Consider the following 20,612-nt stretch of genomic DNA (forward strand, 5'->3'; position numbering starts at 1 on the left):
TGTGAAAAGCATATATGTAGAACAAAACCAAGCAACAGATTACCAGGAAAAAAATTTGTCACAATCATTGAACTGTGATCAGTACATTTTAATTACACATTTTTACACAACATTTAAATGCCATCAAACTTGTTGTGAGAGAGGAGGGGAGACAAAAATAGACATATTTAAATTTAACTTTTTGTCATAAAGGTAAGTTTTACTTTCTAGAAATATGACAGATTGCTGAAAGGATAGGAAAGAGAAATAAGGTGACAATGGGGGTACTGAAATGAAAAAGGATTCTATGGAATTCTACTACAGCAAAAAAATGTACAAGCTGTAACTAAACTGTTTTATACAAAACACAGGTTAACTTTATTTTTCCAGTTGCTATAGAAAGCACTTTAGAAGTTCCAACACATTCTGTTAACTGTCATCTGCTTTACACAGTTCAACTAAATATTTCATACCTGCAATTTAAAATAGTTTTACTATCCATTTGCATTAGTACTAATATAAAAACTGTACTCACTAAACTGTGCTGTTATGAAATACTAACTTCAATAATAGGACCACAGACTATTTCTACATTAGTGGCTCATAGTAAAAGTGTTATGGATTTACCAGAGATATCTTCAAGCTCAGCTAGCATATCTTGTGTCAAAAGTGGTGGCAATCGCTTCGAGAAGAAATCCTTCAGTGCAGTAGCAACAGCATTCACAGGAATGTCAAGCTCACGGATATCAAAATTAGGATCTGCAATTGATTGCATTACCCATAAGTTATGTAATAACACAGCAACTACAACGGATAGACAAACAACGTCACTAGTGTTATAGTTAACTCCAATAATACATCTGTTTTTTCTTAGACCAATAAATCACAATAAATTTCCTTGCAGAATTTTCACAACTTTATGAACATCTGTGAAGTCTTACGTGAACTAAAAATAATAGAAAGAGTAAAGGTTGCCACTCGTTGAGCAGTCGACAGGCACATAAACAAAACTGAGAATGTCATTTAACTTTTGAACAATACGTTTCCTCAGAGCGAACAGACCAACAAAAAAAAAACTAAATAAACAAACACAAGTGTGCAACACACACACACACACACACACACAGGTACAGGGCACAACAAAATGAATGAATGGGAATTTGAATTCCAATGCTGATCATTAAACTTGTGACACAATAACATCAGCATGGAGAATAGCATCAATGTTTTAAATTAAACAACAAGTAGTATTAACTGCAGGATACTGATATCAATAAATTCCTATCCTTACATCAGACACAACAATGCATTAACATTTAGCTTTTACGTCGTGAGTTAAGGGGTGCCAAGCAAAAACCCTTCTGGGACAGAAGTGTTTACTTTCTAATAGGTGAGAGTTTGGGGCAGTTAATTATGATGTATGTTTAAAGTAGCTGAGATTAAACATGCAGATTGATCCAATAGTCCCTTGGATCAGGCAGCCATACTGGTCTATGGAACATGGCACTATCGATTCACTAAAGAGTACCATTGTTCTCCTTTCCTTAAAATACGAGGCAGATAAATGCTAAACATGGCCTTTATAGTATCTCAGGAAGTATTCTGGGTCAAATATGAGAGACAATGGGTTACAGAACCTGGCTGCTAGATGATAAACATCTGTAGCATTGCTCAAATTCCTATATTTACTTCTAAGTTTTTATCCATTTTACCTCCTGAATAATGTCATGATTAATTAGACACAGAATTCAAATTTTTCACCTTCGATAAAACAATTCAATTGTGCAGGTAAAGGAAACTGACTTTCATAATCGCCATAATTCTTAAGTATTATCAAGTACTTTCACATTAACATACATTCTAGCAGATTTACAAACTTTTATGTCAACATTAATCAAAATCAAATTATATTTCACAATATGGAAAATAGTTCAGTTTAGATTTAACACTAATGTTAGTATGAAGAAAATAAGAACAAAGAAGCAGGCACAAATAATACAACATTTATTTGATAAAATACTGAAGTGAACTTCACTTTTTGTACTGTTTCTAAGTGACCAAATAACAAGAAGTAATGGGAGGAAAGGAAACCCAACTAGGAAACATACTCAAAACAACATAATTACTCTACAACTAGGAGAAATTTGTTACTTCATAAATTGTTACTTTTAAAAGGGGCATACCGACTCAAAATTGAACAAATGTGATTCATACAGTAGATCAAGACATGCACGTAAGGAAGATTACAGTTTAACTGCCAATCGACAGCAATGTCATTAGAGATAGAGCACAAGCCTGGATTATGAAAGGATAGGAAAGGAAGTCAACCATGCCCTTTTTTCAAAGGAACCATCTTGGTATTTTGCTGGGAGCAATTTAGAGAAATCACGGAAAACCTAAATCTGGGTGGCCAGATGTGGGTTTGAACCCTCGTCTTCCCATATACGAATCCAGTGCATCAACCATTGCACCACATCACCTGTTGTCATGTCAAGACACAGCACACACTGTAACTGTTATATACGGCAACACTACCAATGTGCATAACCTGGTATGCTACAGCATGTTTAAGCTGATTTAATGAAGCAACATGTGCTAAACAGTAATAACAAAGATACATGGATGTTACATACTTCCATGGGATTAGAGAGAAGGACGGTGAGGTGGCAGGGGTGTTGAGACCATAATGATTGTTTATATTCTGATAGGTGCAGAGAACATTATGTATCAAATCTAGGATGTGCTTTCCCCCCACAAGGAAATAGTCAGAATTGTTGTATTGAACCTATGATGATGTTTTAGCCACATGTTACCATCCACTAAAATCAAGATACTAAATTTCAGCTGCAGACACCATCAGGAAGTATCCTAATAAAAAATAAGAGACAGATACCCCTGGATCCGGTTGGCTGTTTTTACGGCAAGTGTCGTGTGTATAACATGGAATGCACAACCATCTGAAGAGAATTCCAATTCCAGGTTTTGTTAAAAGGGGTAGCAAATATCATTTTTTCCCTCAGGATCTTCTTTTAATTTTTGGTAACTGTTTGGAAATACATCTTTTTGACTCTAGTTGGCATTTAAAAAAAATACTCTGTACATCCAATCTCACCTCACAGGTGATAGGGAACCCTGTGAATGTTCTGCTGCTGGCTATGGAGACACACAACAGATACCAACTGAAGCCACTGACAGAAAACATGCATTGACATTAAGTGATGTTTGAAATAGTTAATTTTTACACAAACATTTAAATAGTGCACATATGAGATTAGAAACAACTGAAACACTTGGTACCATACTGTAGACTATAAATCCACCAACAGTGAAGAAGCTAAAAGAATTTCTACTTATGAAGATCTTTAAGTGATAGTGCAACATTTTATTATCAGTTACCTCCAAATAAACACCACAAACTAGAATTACCTTATCAGACAAAGAAACAGCGGTGGTATGTTGGTTAAACAAAAGTGTCCAGAACACCTGTGTGTGAGTACCACTCAAAAGAAATTTCACTTTGTCCATTTGGAATGTTAATTACATAGAAGGAAAGACAAAGCTCCAAAATGAAGTACCACTCAAATGGATAGTACAATGATTTTGAGCATACTGTTTTTTGAGCTTTTTTTCTGATGCCAGACAAAAGGTCATTTAGTGTCAGTGATAGTATTTTGAGAGACTGGGCTTTAGCTATTGCTAAGTATATAGGTTTACATTAATTTACCGCCTCTCAAATTTGGATAAGTTGCTTTAAAAAACTACATAACACTGCATCAAGAAAAATAATAATAAAAATTTTGTGAAACAGATCAGAAACTGAAGTGATTGAAATGCAAAGCATAAGATCACTAGTTTTAGTGAATTTTTTGTTTACAATGTAGATCAGTCCAGTTCCGAAAAAAGGAACGTATGCTTTCACTAAAAACGGAAAAACGTACAGAGACAAATGTGCACTCCACATCCGCCCTCTGTAATCAGAATCGATTGTTCAGTGTTACCCACACTATATGTCTGTCTTCAGAAATCAACAGGAAATTTTGGACTACATGTGAAAAGATCAATGTTTTAGATAGACAATCATGAGGTAGACTAATCAAAGTCTGGGGAAATTAGAGATTAAAAGGTTAAATTTTTCATGCATCACACTTTTCTTTTGTTCTGTGGGAACAAATACTTTCTCCTTCTAGAATCTTGGTTAATGTACAAAAAGTCTGAATCATTAACTGCCGCATGGGCTAAGAACTGCCCAGTTCATGGCTGCCAATGCTCTCAAAGCAGTAAGCATGATCCCAAGAAAAAATGTTTACAAAGGGACCTGGAAAATTCCACAAATATATGATACAAATCAAATTGAGCATATGTTGGTATCCAAAACATGGGCAAACGGCACTGAAAATGTATGCATGATTTTGGAAGCAAAGTCAGACTCAGTCCACTAACATGTGGCTACAAAAATGAAGCAAAGGATTGATATGGCATATAAAGGGAAAACTAGGATAATTCTGAACTGTGGTAAAGGACGTAACAGGGAACTCTACCCAACCTAGAAATGAGGAGTCATATTATGGTGAATGTAGACGCGTGGTGCAACAGAAGAAAAAAGCAAGATTAAAATGTCTCCAATAAAATATCTAGGTTATGTATAATGAAAGGACCATAGAAACAGCCACGATGTGCAGAAGAAAGAAAAGAGAAGCCTTAAAAAGGAAGACAGAGGATATTAAAGAGCATTAAACAGGAATGAGAGTAGAAAGTTTTACAAGAAGTTAAAAGAAGGTTCATGAGGGTAAAAACCTAAATAATAGGCTGCAAGTACAAATATGGACATTTGCAGACAGGAAAGGGGAAATGATGGACAGAATATTTTAAAGAAATGTTGGAGGATGAGTGCACTGATGGGGAGCAACAGATATTATAGAACACAGAAGAACCAAAAATAGAAGAGCCTACTCTTGCACAAGTATAAAGGGTGGTGAACTGTCAAAAACTCACAAATCTCCAGGAACTGATGGAATAATTGCTGAGCTGCTAAAGAGAGGAGGCATTACTTTATACAGATGGATACATAAACTTATCTGGTTATCTGGAATCAAGAAAGAATTCCAGAAGAATGGACGAAGGGTGTAATTCAGTCATATATAAGGAAGGCAACAATTACAGGGGGATACTCTGTTGAATGTGGCATATAAGATTTTTACCCAGAATCCTATATAACAGACTAGACCCATATGTGAAAGACATATTGGGCAGTTATCAGTGAGGCTTTAGGCCTAATAGATCAACTATGGACCATATTTTCCTACTGAGACAAAGCATATGAATGTAACATAGAAGTCAACAATATCTACGTGGACTTCAAGTAGGCTTTTGATAGTCTAAATAGTGAAAAAAAGATAGAATATATAAAACAGCCTGGCATAACAACCAATAGCTGATGCTCTTACACAATGTTTTCCAATCTGACCTTAGAAGTGATTCTACAAAAACTGCAGATATCTGGGCACATAGATAAAGACCACACAGTTTGCTGCATATGCTGATTATGTTGCAATTATTAGCAGATGAAGGACATCATTGGAGATAGTAGTGGTAGATCTGAAAGAAGCTGCAAAGCATACAGGACTCGAAATTAATGTATCAGAAACTAATTATATGAAGCTACACAGAACAGGGGACAATAACATGGATTACTGATCAGCAGCAGATTTTAATTTTGAGCACAGAGAGGATTTTGAATAACTAGCAGCTAATATTTAGTTAGTTATATAATTTTCATGTCACTGAAATAAAAGCCTGCTTTTAGGTGGCCATATGTGTTATCATACATTTATACAGCTAATGATGCCCAAGATGGTAAATCAACAGCTCAAAATGACTATATGGCTGTGATTAGGCCAGTGGCTACATATGAATGTAAAGTATGGATACTGACCAGCACTGATGAACAACAATTGAGAATATTTTAAGAAGCCTACTACAGAAAATTTATGGAGGAATCTGGCTCTAAAATGATTCAAATGGCTCTAAGCACTATGTGACTTAACTTCTGAGGTCATCAGTTGCCTAGAACTTAGAACTAATTAAACCTAACCAACCTAAGGACATCACACACATCCATGCCCGAGGCAGGATTCGAACCTGCGACAGTAGCGGTCACTCGGCTCCAGACTGTAGCACCTAGAACCGCACGGCCACTACGGCCGGTGGAGGAATCTGGGATAATGACCGTATTCCGATAGCAAGGACCAATTACGAGTTGGACCATCTCAATCAAGGAGCTGTTACTGTAAGGCTAATTAAAAGTAAAAGAATAGCCTGGCTAGAGCATGTCCTAAGGATAGTGGACACCAGTACATCTTGAAGTGGAAACTGCCAGGAAGAACATTAAAAGAAAGGCTATGTCAACAATGGCGGCACACCATGGAAGGAAACATGAGAGCCCTGAGAATAAGAGGATGGAGAAGAAATGTCAGCGAGATGGCAGTTAGACAAAGAATTTTTCCATCAGTGCAAGGCATTTTACTTAACATTAATAGATTAAATCATTATGGATAGACCACTGCAGTTTCCAGTTTACCACCATGACAACATTCTCATGTTGCAGTCATAAGTACACTATCAGTCTTCCTTTTCCCTGTTTAAAAATCTGGTAAGAGTCGCACTGCTTAATGTATTGATACTAGGCTGGATTCATCCCCAAATCTGACCCAATTTTGTTTCAGAACATCTAAGTCTGCACCTCAAAGGGCTGGAAATATGTCCCTTAATTGTATGTTCCTAGTAAACAAAAACGTCTGTTTAGAGCATTGCATCAATATTTCACATTCTTGCAAAAGTTACAAGGAATAAAATTAATGTTGAAATGTTGGAAACCTGGTATTTATAAGGAACAGTTAAATGAAAATGAGACAGATGGGAAAAAAGTATGTCAACTCTATATGATTTTAAAAGTAATCACTGTAAATGTTGACAAATCTATCACACTGTGAGATGAGACAGTCAATACCTTAATGGAAAAACATTTGTGGTTGCCTACAGAAACATAATTGTACCCAGACATGCACCACTTCATCCAAACCAAATCAAGAATATCTTTCTTCAAGGCTCCAAAAATATGTAAGTGGCATGGTCAGAGATCAGGACTTTATGGAGGATGTGTAAAGGCTTTCCAGTGAAACTTCTGCAGCATAGTCGAAACAACCTTGTGCAAAGTGTCCATGTACTGGTGCACTTTAATTGTGGTGTTGTGTTCCAGAATGTCAATGATCACTGGGCCCTCGCAGCCAAAGAGGAAGGTCATCATGACTTTTACAAAGCTGGTGCGGCTGTTGTATTAACTACTGCACAAGATTTGCTGGGAAGCCCTTACAATTCTCCATACACACCCTGTCTTTCACCATGAAAATTCCATATTTTTGGAGCCTTGAAGAAAGACATTCATGGCTGTCAATTTGCTTCAGACGAAAAGTTGCACATCTGAGTACAATCACGGTTCCGTAGGCAACTTCAACCATTTTTCCATGAAGGCACTAACTGTTCTTGTCTCACAGTAGGCTAAATGTATTAACAGTTATAGCACTTCATCTACCTCATTTTCATCTGATTGCCCCATATATTTGTATATACTCCATACAAATTTGGGAGAAATGTTATGGATACAATATAAGCTGTATTTGTCCACTAATATTTAATTAATTTATGATCACATTCAATTGGTGATTAAGCACTTACCTCACAACCTAATGGGCAGTGATACAAGTTCAGGAAGGTACACGAAAACAATTTCAAGGGTGGAAACCATGTGAAAAAATGTCATATTTCATTATCACCTTACAATAATCTCCAGTTCATGTCAGGTGGTGAAATTCTGCATGTAGATTGTAACTAACATGGAGTACAAGTGGCAAAAAAACCATGGCAGATTTCAACATGACTAGCCTGACTATTCCCTTAAGAGTAACTCTGTCTTCATACCATATATCCTCATTATATTCAATAATATTAACATAAAGCTGGGAATGATGTAAGAAACAAGGAATATGCAAAAAGCACAAGTGTGAAAACAACCACTCTGTAAGGACACTGTGGTACTGGTTCTGCAGGTATGACTGAGTACTGAAATAATAATGTAGAACTACAGACTGTTACAACAGTCTTTATTTATGTATTTATTTCACCTAGCAGGAATAGAGACTTCAGGCACACTCTTACATCTAACCAGGCTTTCTTAGTGAGTAAACATTACAGATTGTATGGTACATGAGCAATATTTAATAATAATAATGACGATGACAATGTATAGTAATGAATATTAGTTGACCCATGCAAATAATTTGCACTCTATCCTGCTCAATTACCAGCAGGTAATACAGTAACAGAGATATACATAAATACAAATACCTATTAATGAAAGGTATTATTTGAATAGTAGTAACAAATATTAGTCTCTCTAGAAAAAATCAGTATCATTATATACAATATGTTTAATTGTAAAACATATACCAAGCAAATACTGTCTTTGTCATATTTTATTTTTTCAAACTTCTTTATTTTACAAAACTTCTTTAAAAATAATGTAAGCAGTTATAACGTGATCATTGTTAACCTTATGGCTGATGTGTCTTCAGCACAAACATAAATATCAGTGAATGCATAAATTCGTGAAAAAGTATAACTGCTCATGCAAAAAACACATTCTGGTAAATACAATCCTGCCCTTTAAAGCATTTGACCTTACACTTTATTAATTGTCACAACAAAGGCTCTTTCATTGCAAATTGTTTTCTTATCATTTGGAAAGACAAGGTTGGATCAGAAGGTGTGAGGTTAATGGGCAGTATGAGCTCATTTTTAGACAAGTCAATGAATTTAGCAATGATGTACTCATCTAACTGAGTTACAACTAATATTGCACAACAATGAACCCCTGATTAGCATTAAGATTTCTAACTAACACAATAATAGCACTTTTCTTTACAAGCAATTGATGAAGTGGTAAACTGGATGGAATTAATGAGTCCAAGAATTCTACAGGGCACATATGAACGTTGTTAATGTCTTCAAGATGGACAGAATCCAGAGCTGAGGTAGACCTTTGCCTCTACATGTAACAAACTGGAAGTCACAAATTAATTAACTGTTGTACAGTCATCATTATCTGAACATAGTATCGCCTGCAACTAGAATTGCATAACATTTTGTTCATTGCTTTCTGTGGCATTGAATATGGTGGCAATAAAACTATTGTAATTACAATAACAATGTTTAGGAATTTTGATTGCTTCATTGAAGTAATCTGTTTGATTTCCTAATTCACCATTACTCAACTTAAGTAACCACTCAGTGAATATGGTATTATAATTTGCCCTCATATCTTTAGCCAATCTGTGAATTTTAACATGACACCATAACGGTTATCATTTAAATGTCGTTTCAGCAAAGACTGTTCCATTAGCAGGTCTAATGATGTGTGATATTTGAAAGGAATCTCCACCAAACAGAATTATTTTGTCTCCATAAGGGAGATTATTATTCATTGAAAGTCGATCGCCAACACTTAGCACTTCTTTCGGAACCAGTGAACTCTCATCCCAAATGATGAGATAAGAGTTACAGAAAAGTTATGCATCCTTAGTGTGAGTGAGAATTAATGAGACTGATACATTTAAGATAGTTACAGGTAGTTTGAAAATTGAATGAGATGTGCGTCCCCCTGGCAGGAGATTGGCAGCAATACCTGTCCATGCAACATCTAAAACAACTTTGTTTTCACTTCATAAAATGGGATACAAAGTTTTGTAGACAAATATTTTTCCAGAGACTCCAAGTCCATCGGTGAGGCAACAATTGGGAATCTTATTTCTGACTGAATCAGCTACTGCCTTCTGTTCTTCATTTAACTTTTTCACGGGTCAGCAGGTGGAACTGTTGGCAAGATTTGCCATGAAATTTAAAACCATTCTCCGATTCTAACAACATTAGGTTGTAGACTTCAGGTGTGTGTGTGCTGTCTCTCAAAAATCTTCTGAGAGTGTGTCCTGATATGTTCACAACTCAGGTATATTGACAGAACATAATATACAGTTGATGGCAAAAATCTGTCTCAATTGTGTTGGCATTTGGTGTCTGGCAGCCTCCTGCAAACATTCTTTCCATCCAGTGTTAATTAATGACTAAATGTAATTTTTCTACAGTTTAAAGTAAAGAGAACACAGTATTACATCAACTGTGCCTAGACCGCCAAATGATTATTATCCTTAGACATGCAGAAGCTGTACTTGGAGGTGGATTCACTGTGCAGGTGTGTCCAAAGCACTTGGTGTTTTTCTTGTGAATAATCCATTGTCCTTTTGACCACACAAAATGTTCTGGAATTTCATGGTAAAGGTAGTTGTGTGAGGTAATACTGTACTTGAACAATTAAAAAATGCCACGAATTTGTAGTCCCTATGAAGGTTAGCCTGAAAGTACATCATGTGTTGTTCTGATAAATGGACAACAGATCGTCGCTTGATCGTATGACATCGGTGGAAAAGCCAGACTTCGCGTAATCACCATAGAATCTCAAGTGGTCTCACATGACAACAACTCAAGTAAATCTTGACTTCATCAACAACAAGTTGTCATTCACCTTCCGAATCTGAATGCAATCCTAAAGCCATGCAGTCATTTCTGTTATACACATACTTGAACAAATATGTAACAGATTTGATCAAAGAACAATGTTCAAGATTGATATGAGAGTGTTATTTTCTACTGAGAAATCTGCAGAATGGTACAATCCATCGACTATCAACAATAAATGATCGAAATGTCACTGTAATGCCATTACTACATCGTCTATAAATAGGGTAACCATCAACATTTAAGTCAGTTCCCTCCTGAAAATGTTTTAGATAATTTTTAATATTTTTTGTTCTTGCCTGCAGGGACTGTTCAGATTGACAGTACCACAAGGTCTGTGTACCAAGAATTCCTGAATAACTTCAAAATGTTTGGGGTCCATTTTTTTATCTGGAATTTCTGGACAAATTAAAGTGTCTACATCTTCGAATGAATGTAATTTATCTTTATTTGACAGAATGAGCACAAAGTGTGCATGGCGGAGATCTCCCTTTTGCAATTCAACAACATAAACATAACCAATGACTACACATAGTACATGTGTTTTTAAACAGATTGTGTAATAAAGCTACCAAATTTAACCACAGAAATTAATTCAGATCTATGTTCATCTGTTTCAGCTGAGAGGTAATTTCAGTCCACTTGCAGTTGCAAGTAACTGTGAGAAGCAGATCAGGCTTTCCCAAGTGGGCAACAATGGCTGTCGCGTCTTGATAATTTTGAAGCATACTGCAAGGACTCTCATTGTAAGCAGAAGGAAGATCAATATATACAGTATATATATTCCCCAATTGCTCCCCCTTGTTCAGCATCAGTGTAAAGAAAGTCCATCAAACCTTTGTAACTATCAGCTACAAGTTCTTTTTGATGAGATTGAATAAACCTTCTACTTTGATATAACTGTCAACAATATGTTGTTGAAATAATTTACCTGAAGCATGAATTACAGTGAAACCCTCTCCAACTGCTAGATGATAACAATAGTACTGTAGCTGTGTTGTGACTGTTATCAATGCAGTATCATGAACTTGAACATGAGGCTTACCTACAGTCCATCCAAACTCACCATATGGAAAAAGCAGTTAACCGCACATCAGGTCAAAATGAGGATTCAAGTAAGGTACTGTCGTAAGTGTGCCAGTTCTTTTAGAACAGAGGACAAAATCAAAATTACCTGGTTGTGTTCTGTCACCAGTGCTAAAAACAGCAGCCACCTCACTGACTGTAGGCACAATGGATCTTCCAGGGTGAAATGTATTATTAGTATTGAATTGTATTTGAAAATCGGGTACACGGCGAGCTACATCTTTTGCATAAGGATTATGTGTATCAAGCATTTCCCTGCAACAGGTTCTATTGGCTTTATTCTCTATATGATGATGTAATGGAGTATCAAAATCTATAATGAAGAGGTCAGCATAAGTTGGCGCAACTTCCTACCATATGATACACCTATCCATGCAATGTGGACTGCTGCAAGAAATATCACCTGTCTTCAACTAAACTGATGCAAATGCCAGAGCATTGTTAAACTGTCTAATATTTCCTATGTTGTTCTTAGTATAGTCATTATTCAGTTCTATGAGGTTTTGAAGCTCTTTACAAACTTTAATGGGGTCTAAGTTAACCTCCCCCTTGTGGAACACATGGTAGCTGAATTGTCACTGAACTCCCATGCAAGCAACCCCGCAGAACAACATGCACACATTTGGTCCATATTATCAGCACTGTGTGTTTGAACTTCATTGCCTTTAAGGAAAAGATGGGCAGAACAATATTTTTTGGTAGTTTATGTAGTTGCATTTATATTTTGATGGAGGTGAAGTAGGTAAGTTGGTGACACAAAGTCGATGTCTTGCACAAATTGTTGCCACTGAACACTGATAGGTGTTGTCTACAGTTGCACTGAGCTTCTCTATCTTGCTGAAGTTGAAGTTGTCTATGTTCATCACTTCCTCTGGCATTTCTTCTTCTACAGTTTGTGACATGTTTCTATGGTGTGGAATGCCCTCTGGTTGGATGTCACTCTCTCGATATTATCATGTTGTGCCCGATGGCACTGTAGAAACTTGAAATACAGAAGAAAAAAATTAGGAGACATTTGAAAGTTTTTGGTTTTTGTAATTATTCATTTGTTAAGAAAAATTAATAACAAATAAATATACCTGGTCATAATTGTTTGTTGGCCTTTGCTAGTGATAGAGATTAATGGTATTGAGTTTAAAACAATCACTGTAAAGTAATGATGAGTTAAAAGTTAAATCTAATAAGCAATAAATTAAGTTATAAAAGTAAATGGTACATACCCGTGATGATGAAAGTTGATGTAATTCAGTTTGTTCATGCAGCAAATCACGTGACAGACTACTCTTGCGTAAAGAATCTACCAAACTGCTGCCACAGTCGTGCGTGTTAGTTAAATAGATTGTCAACAGATGGCACATTCTACACTGTTCTTAGAAAAATGTTTTCAAACTAAAGTTTTTTAACGAAAAAAATAACTTTAAACTATCTGTGCATTTTTCGTCATTAGTGGTGAACCTGGAAAATGATGTCTCAATCGCTAATTTTGATTAAGTGACATGGGATATATAGCATGTGAACATAAAACACTTTTGGGAAATTATATAGCTATATGATGTGAAATTACAGACATGTCAGTCTTAGTAACATTAAGCAATTTCCTCACTATGTTCTTTAACTGGGTATAATAAGCAGATTAGATGGAAAGAAAGAAACAGAAATAGAAAGGACGAGAGATGCATAGAGAGATAAACTGCACTGATGATAAAACAAAACTTTAATCTCCTCCTGAATGCAGAGTAGTTTTGAGTAAGATGCAGGTTACATGATAATTTGCTCCATTGTCATATGGCTTAAATGGGGCAAAGGAACAGCCAAGATGCTGGACGTATCCAATATGGTATAGCAGTTGTGGAATGGTGATAGGCATTTGATACATGAGGAGAGGTACTGAGGACACCAGTGAGCAGGTGTGGCTCATAGTTAGTCTCTGTGGTGAAGGCACCCCAAAATACACATTAAAATATATTTCTCAATGACGTATTATAGAATTTAAATCATCAGTAGGCATTTCAAATATTCCACACACTGGTTTAAATAGTGACAGCCAATGCTTTGGGACCTTCCGATATCGAGTGATGTTTTCTTAACAAGCAGTAGCTAATCTTAATGCTGTGCCTTGAAACGGCAGTTTAGTTCTGTGTAGCAGAGGTCTGGGGGCTGACTTCAATAGAGTGCAGCAGTTATGGGCCTCCTGAAGGCTCTGGCCAATGAACAGAGTAGCTGAAATTTCACTACTGAATCTCTGTCTGTGTACGTCTCTATTATGCTTTGATTTGTCATTAACTGACATATAGTATACACGTTTTTATAGTTTTTTGTTTCTGACACTGGCGACAAAACAGAAAACTTTAAGAATTCAGGAATTTTTTTTTTGAAGGCTAGTTCGTCTAATGTTGGAACTGGATGGTGTCTTGAAGCAGCACATTTAAAAAAATCAGAAATTCAGGTTTCCTTAGGTCTATTCAAAATGGACTCCTGTATTCCTCATCATGAGTGAGCTGTCTAAGACAAGTTTCCTCACAATCTAAGTTGATGAAACCACTGACTGTGCAAACTTATCACAACTGGTGCTAATAATTTGGTATGTGTTATTGGAGATAATAAATGAAAGATTTATTTCCTCTGTATGACAAAATGTCACACTGCAGATGATGTAACTGTAGCTGTTCTCTGCAAGCTAAACAAAAGTAAATGGAACACATGAGAAACTGATACCTCAATGTTACAGTGGTGCTCCTGTTAAGAGTGGCCACAAAAGTGGAATTCAACAGAGAATTAAAGAAGTATATAAAATGCTCACTTTATTTACTGCTACACACACAAGTTAAATTTAATTGCTGAATGTTGTGTAACAAGCCTTATGCAAGCGCAGATCTTCTTCAACAACTCTGAAAGAATTCCTACCCGTCTTTTCCCAGTTTCCTAACCACTCAGCCATTCTTGACAAGATAGTGAAGAAACGTATTCCTACATGTCGCCATTCCATCAGTTAGAATTTCAAATTGTACAGCATTACCACTATATACAAATACCAAACAGAAATTGTCGAGTGCATGCAAAAAAAATGATTTACAGTGACACTAATGATCACAGGACAATAAACAAGGCTATGCGACTTAACGGTTTCCTGCAAGATGAAGATTTCCACTTCTTGTTACATTTTTTAATAAAATCATGCCTCATTGTGACATTCTGTTCAATGAACTACAGGAACGGAATATTGATGCAGTGAAAACTATCGGACATGTATCTCATTTTGCACTATCTGTTCAGCGTGTTAAGACCTCTACTGACATTGATGATCACTGGAAACAAGAAGAATCAATTGCAAAATGGAGACATTACATGGAATCAAGAAAGATGCATGTACTAGATGTTTATGACTGCATCGTGACTCAGATCAGTGATTGATTCAGTTTTAACGATCACTTTCCAGTTGCACAGCTGTTTAAACTTTCATCTTCACCAAAGCATCAAATTATTTTGGCAAAATAAATAAATAAAAAAAAAATTAAAAAAAAAAAAACCACTGAAAGTAGCATAATGACCTGAATGAGTTGTACACCCATTCGGATTTTATACGGAGCTTTATACATGAAAAGAACTTGGCAGAAGCTTTCCTGAAAGAGTTAAACAACTGTAAGTAATTGTGACCTTCCCAATGGCAACCAGAGATGCATAGCCCTGCTTTTCTATGCTAACATGGGTGAAAATATTCATGTGAAATACTATGAGTGACAGACAGACAGACATTGTGCACTTGCTATGTGTTATTGAAAAAGAATTACTGAATTGTTCAAATTTCAATGAAATGGCCACAGACCAATTTGCAGTGCGGAAGGGGAGATGAGCTGATCGCGTCTATGAAAAAATGAATTAAGGTAAGCAAAACATGCATGAATAGGTGATAAGAAGCAATTTCTTTGTTCAGTTGTGAAACATGGCATTTTTTGTAGGGTAGGCTGAGAATAACGAATTAAGAAAAAAAATTATATATATATATATATATATATATATATATATATATATATATATATATATATATATATATATATATATATAAACAAAAACTTGTAAATTAGAAACACTGCAAAAGTATCTCAGTCACATATTTCAACTAAGATGAAACTACTGTAGAAATTGTTATAAATAAATGCATAAAAATATTAAACACCTACACACGAATAAAAATACCGCACATAGTAACTCACCATCAAATATTTTTATAAATTAGTTCTATCCTCCTGTCCTTTTTCTAGGCATACATGTCGATAACACGAGATATGAACTCCTGCTGTTTGGTCGAAGATTTCACAGTTCCCTTCTCTATAGCTTGAATCTCCAAGTTTGACCATCTGTCATATGTCACTGTGTTGTGAAGGTATATTTTCATATGTTTTAATGTACTCATGATTCTTGTGCAAAACGTGCTGGTTGCAAGAACCAACAATAGTAATTTCACACATTCAGAGAACACGTTTTTTACTCCAGTGTTTATAAGGGATCTGAGGAGGTCCTAGCACTGTAGACTCATGGGTATCACAGTAGATAAAGAGAGGATATGCTTGTTTCACAATAGAATGGACACCATAATTTTTCCCTGCCCTTGCACTGCAGCCGTCATATGTTGCAATACTAATTTTTTTTAAATCAATATTCCAACTGCTTAGCACTCGCAACAAAACAGTGGCTATACCTTGTGCATCTGATTTTTGGATACGTCATAAAACCCTATGAATTTCTCTTGAATTCCTCCTGATTTATTATCTGCAAAACAAAAAATTACACTCATCTGAATTCTAGTTGAGACATTGATTGTTTTGTCGGCTTGTACTGATGCAAAAGGATTATTTTTAACTTCACTTGAAATTTGTTCTTCAACAGCATCCTCGATAAAAGCTATTAATTCATTCTGTATATCATCAGCAGTGCCTTTAAATACCCAATCGAATGCTAAGTGATCTTTCAAAAGTTCTAAATTTTTTCCTTTATTTAGTGACACCTTAGATTTGTCATGACCTTGAAGAGCTAACTCTTGCTGTGCTAAAAAGTAGATAGTCGAAATAAGTCTCTTCATTATACTTCTGTTTCAATCAACCTTCTCCTATGTTTTAAGGCATCCAGGCATGTTGTTTCTAAAAGCGCGTGGTCAATTTTTTACTGTACGTAACTTTTTGTATTTAACAGCTGCTGCGATATGTAAAATGAAACATGCAAACTTTTTAGCTTTTGAAAGGATTTGAAGACTCTCTTAGCCTATTTACCACTAACCGTTTCAAATAGCACACAGCAAAAAGAAAAAAGTTTGTTCCTTGCAGCACTGCCACTTAACCAGGGTTTTGAATTGTACCATTGTGTTCAGAAGTCTCTCACAAATTTTCCATAAGCTTTTTAATAGACAGATTTGGTGTCAGCTTTCATTCTTCACCAGGAGTTTATCTTCCAAAGAAAGAGAGAAAATAACGTAGGGCTTTCGATTAAAAAATTCAGTGGATCTTGTGATGAAATAAATGCCTCCATGGCAGTTTGAGGCAGCCAACAACATCATGTGTAACAAAATAATGATTTAAATATTAGACAACTTACTGTTTTCCTTTCTACAACACAATTACAAGACAAATTGATGATGACAGCAGAGATGTGACAAGGCACTCCAAAATATACTTCACTAATCAGTTAATCACTACCACTACTTCCTACATTTTAACTACAAAATTCATGTTCCAGGTTTCTTCATAAACATGTCTAGTACTATTGACATGAAAACCTACAGACACACTATGGCACTACCAATGTTTGAAATAAGTAAGGCTACTAAATTTTAATCTCAGGAACAATGAAAATACGTAGGCTATTTTCTGTCATCTTCCAATAACAGCCAAAGACACATTCACATTTACTTTCTATGGATTATGAATCTTTTATTGTTCTTTGCGTTTTAAACAAACACTTAAATTACTAGCTAATGGTTTCTGATTCTGTCCAGCTTGCTGCTAGCATGCTAGATGATGCAAAGTCGTGCTATCTGTTAGGGAACTGCCGAATGATTGTCATTCCACTTAGGCACGTATCCACCTACCGGCGAGAAGCAGAAACAAAGCAAATGCCAGCTTTTAAAAATTGTATCCACGCTGTAGAAAGCCCAGTCTGCCACATGAAAGAAACGGGCTTACTGTGCATGCACGTAACAAGTACAGAATTCTGAGCTGCTACAGGTTGAAAAGCTAGAGGAGTGATGGATTATACTGGCAGGTGCATATACGAAGTTCAAACGTAAAATATTTGAAAACATTTATGAGGGTACATGATCCGATTGGATTAAATTCAATTCGGGTGAATTACGTTGGAATCTTGTGGAGTACGCTCAGCCTTAGAGCCTTAATGGACACTTTGCCACTGCCTTTGTTATAACTACATTTTAGCCTACTAAATGAAGCACATAAGAAGGATGGTAACATATTTATCCAAAGATGTCACATTTTAGCAAAGCAAATTGTACTAAAAAGGACATGTTTTGGAGAGATCCTTAATGCACTACATCAGTTAAACTCTATGGTTTCATACAGAACAAGTATAAGTATGAATACAGACAAATGTGGTATATTAGCTTCACAAACATGTTAGTTGCAAGATTTGCTTCTTTCAGCAAATCACAGCACAAGGCAAGTGACATCACAGAAACATCACAGACTGAACACACTTGAAACATTAAACATCTCAAGTTTAGGATTGAAAAACTGAAAAATATTAAGCATGCAGCAAAGCTAATACACACCAAATTAAAGATCTCTCCAAAATGAGCCTTTTAGTACAATCTGTTGAGATAAAAATGTAAGAAATGTGATGTTGGCTGGTAAATATGCTACCTATAAATCTAGTAGCTAGCTTTTGGTGTTATTTAGTACTTGATTAAGAAATGGAAAGAGGATACAGTATGTAAACTGTTGACCATAGTGTGATATTTTACACCCCCCCCCCCCCCCACACACACACACAAAAAAAAAAAAAAAAGCTGTGCTTGCCAGTGACTAAGAAACTGATGAAGTAAACACCACATGTTAAAATCATAAAATCATGCCACCTAGCCATTTACATCCAACTTGAGTATAGGAAGGGCAGATATGACCAAACAATCGAATGCTGAACACGTATCTTAGGAAAATGTTCATTTCTAGCTCAAGTTGTTTGGTGTTTCCACTACTTCCTATATTTGTTTTAGGTTGAACAACAGCATGGTAGTAAATATTTGGCAGGGTTAAATACTGCACTAATTTTTGTTTAATTTGAGGTGGAAATATTTTTCTAAATTTTTAGTTTGCATGTCGGCAGGAGATTTCCTGCAAGCTGCAGTAGTTTGTTCTTTGCAATTTAGATGCTCATCAAGATTATGCCAATATCTTTCACAGTTTTTTGATATGGTAACTGGATACCATTGAGAAATATTGAAGAGAATGCTTCATGAAAAAAGGCACTCTGGCTATAACTGACAAATTGAAGCAACTGTAAAAATGTGTTGGTCAGTCACAAAATAGAGAAAGAAAAACAGTTACCTTCTTCAAATTTCTGGAAGAGGAGATCTACATGTGCTCGATTTCCAGGAACTCTGTAAATTCCCTCTGAGTCAAGGCCTTCTTCTTCTATGAACCTAACACATTTTTCCAATAGCAAAGGGATATAATTACTTTCCGACTGCGCAAAGTCTTGTAAAGTTGCCTGATGAGTAACTGGGCTACTTTTCACTTTCTGTTTAGAGCGCTTCTTATCACGCTCTTTTTCCTTTTCAGCCAGCTTCTTAAGTTTCTCTTCCTTGATGCGTCTTTTCTCCTGCTTTTCATCTGATTTCAGTTTTTGTTTATCCTTTCTGCGAGATGCTTTGTCACAGTCTTTTACCTGAAAGAAAGATCTAGTATTAATTATGTTTTAAGAAGTTTACAGCAATCAGTATGTGGATCTTCTGCATACTGACCAATTTAATGGATGTTAATACTTAATTATTTTAAATGCACAAGAGTGTTACATACATGACTTAGAAAAGAAAGATATAGTGCTCATTGCTTTCATTTGTGCAAGTGCTTTTGCAGGAGAATTAACCATAGTATATAGAAAGATAAATATATTATAACATAGGTTAGAGAGAATCACTATGGTATGGTAAGTTCATGGCTGCATGATGAAATATGACAGAACAGCATACTACATTAAATGTGGATGCAAGCTTTCTCAGCTCAAGGTGTGGATGAATTCTTCTTATGAGTAATATGTTTATTTCAGAGTGACTTTTGATAAATTTCTTGTTTGTCCTACTCTACAGAATTTGCCAGAATATGACAAGTGAGAAACTTGTTGAAATGTCACTCTGAAATAAATATATTAAATGGCTGATTTTCTGAGAAGATGGTGAGCAAGGAGTCGATTGTGCTTACAATTAACCATGCAGAAGTGGTGGTGGTGGTGGTGGTGGTGATTATGATGGTAAAGAAATAAAAGAAGTAGGAAACTCATGAACGGAAGAAAATTAGTTGTGCAGAGGAGCAGAGCTGTTGTGGAACAAATGTAACAGGAAAACCAAAACAGTTCATATATGGGATATCTGCAGAGTGATGGACTTGATATCCTACCAAATGTATAGGTCGTGATGCTCTCTGTACACACATCCAGCACTGGAAATCAAATGAAAAGAAATAAGTTGATTCAAGAAAACTGCTGTCTAAGAAACACATATAGATGAGACAAATTGAGTACCAGAAGACTAATGATGGGTATGTGGAGCAGTAATGTGTTTTATGAGTAAAACTGAGAATAATAATGAGGGAATCCATCTCATCACTGCTAACACAGAACTACTACAATTATTTTTAATTATCTCTTTGACAGAAGGTTGACACATTTCATCCAACCATATTCTCGCACAGTTGTTTGTCTTG

At 35.8% G+C, this 20,612-nt stretch overlaps 1 protein-coding gene across 4 annotated transcripts in view; it reads right to left on the minus strand.

Moving 5' to 3' along the window:
• LOC124554685 (rho GTPase-activating protein 190) overlaps positions 1–20,612 on the minus strand; it is a 278,320-nt gene that overhangs the window by 14,733 nt on the left and 242,975 nt on the right. For all 4 annotated transcript variants that reach the window (XM_047128306.1, XM_047128305.1, XM_047128304.1 and 1 more), the window contains 2 exons: positions 19,239–19,578; positions 607–738 (listed from right to left, as the gene is read on the minus strand). In XM_047128306.1, the coding sequence (XP_046984262.1) occupies positions 607–738; positions 19,239–19,578 (472 nt within the window). The remainder of the gene's footprint in view (positions 1–606; positions 739–19,238; positions 19,579–20,612) is intronic.

The sequence above is a fragment of the Schistocerca americana genome, chromosome X, assembly GCF_021461395.2.
Source record: "Schistocerca americana isolate TAMUIC-IGC-003095 chromosome X, iqSchAmer2.1, whole genome shotgun sequence".
NCBI classification, from domain to species: domain Eukaryota; kingdom Metazoa; phylum Arthropoda; class Insecta; order Orthoptera; family Acrididae; genus Schistocerca; species Schistocerca americana.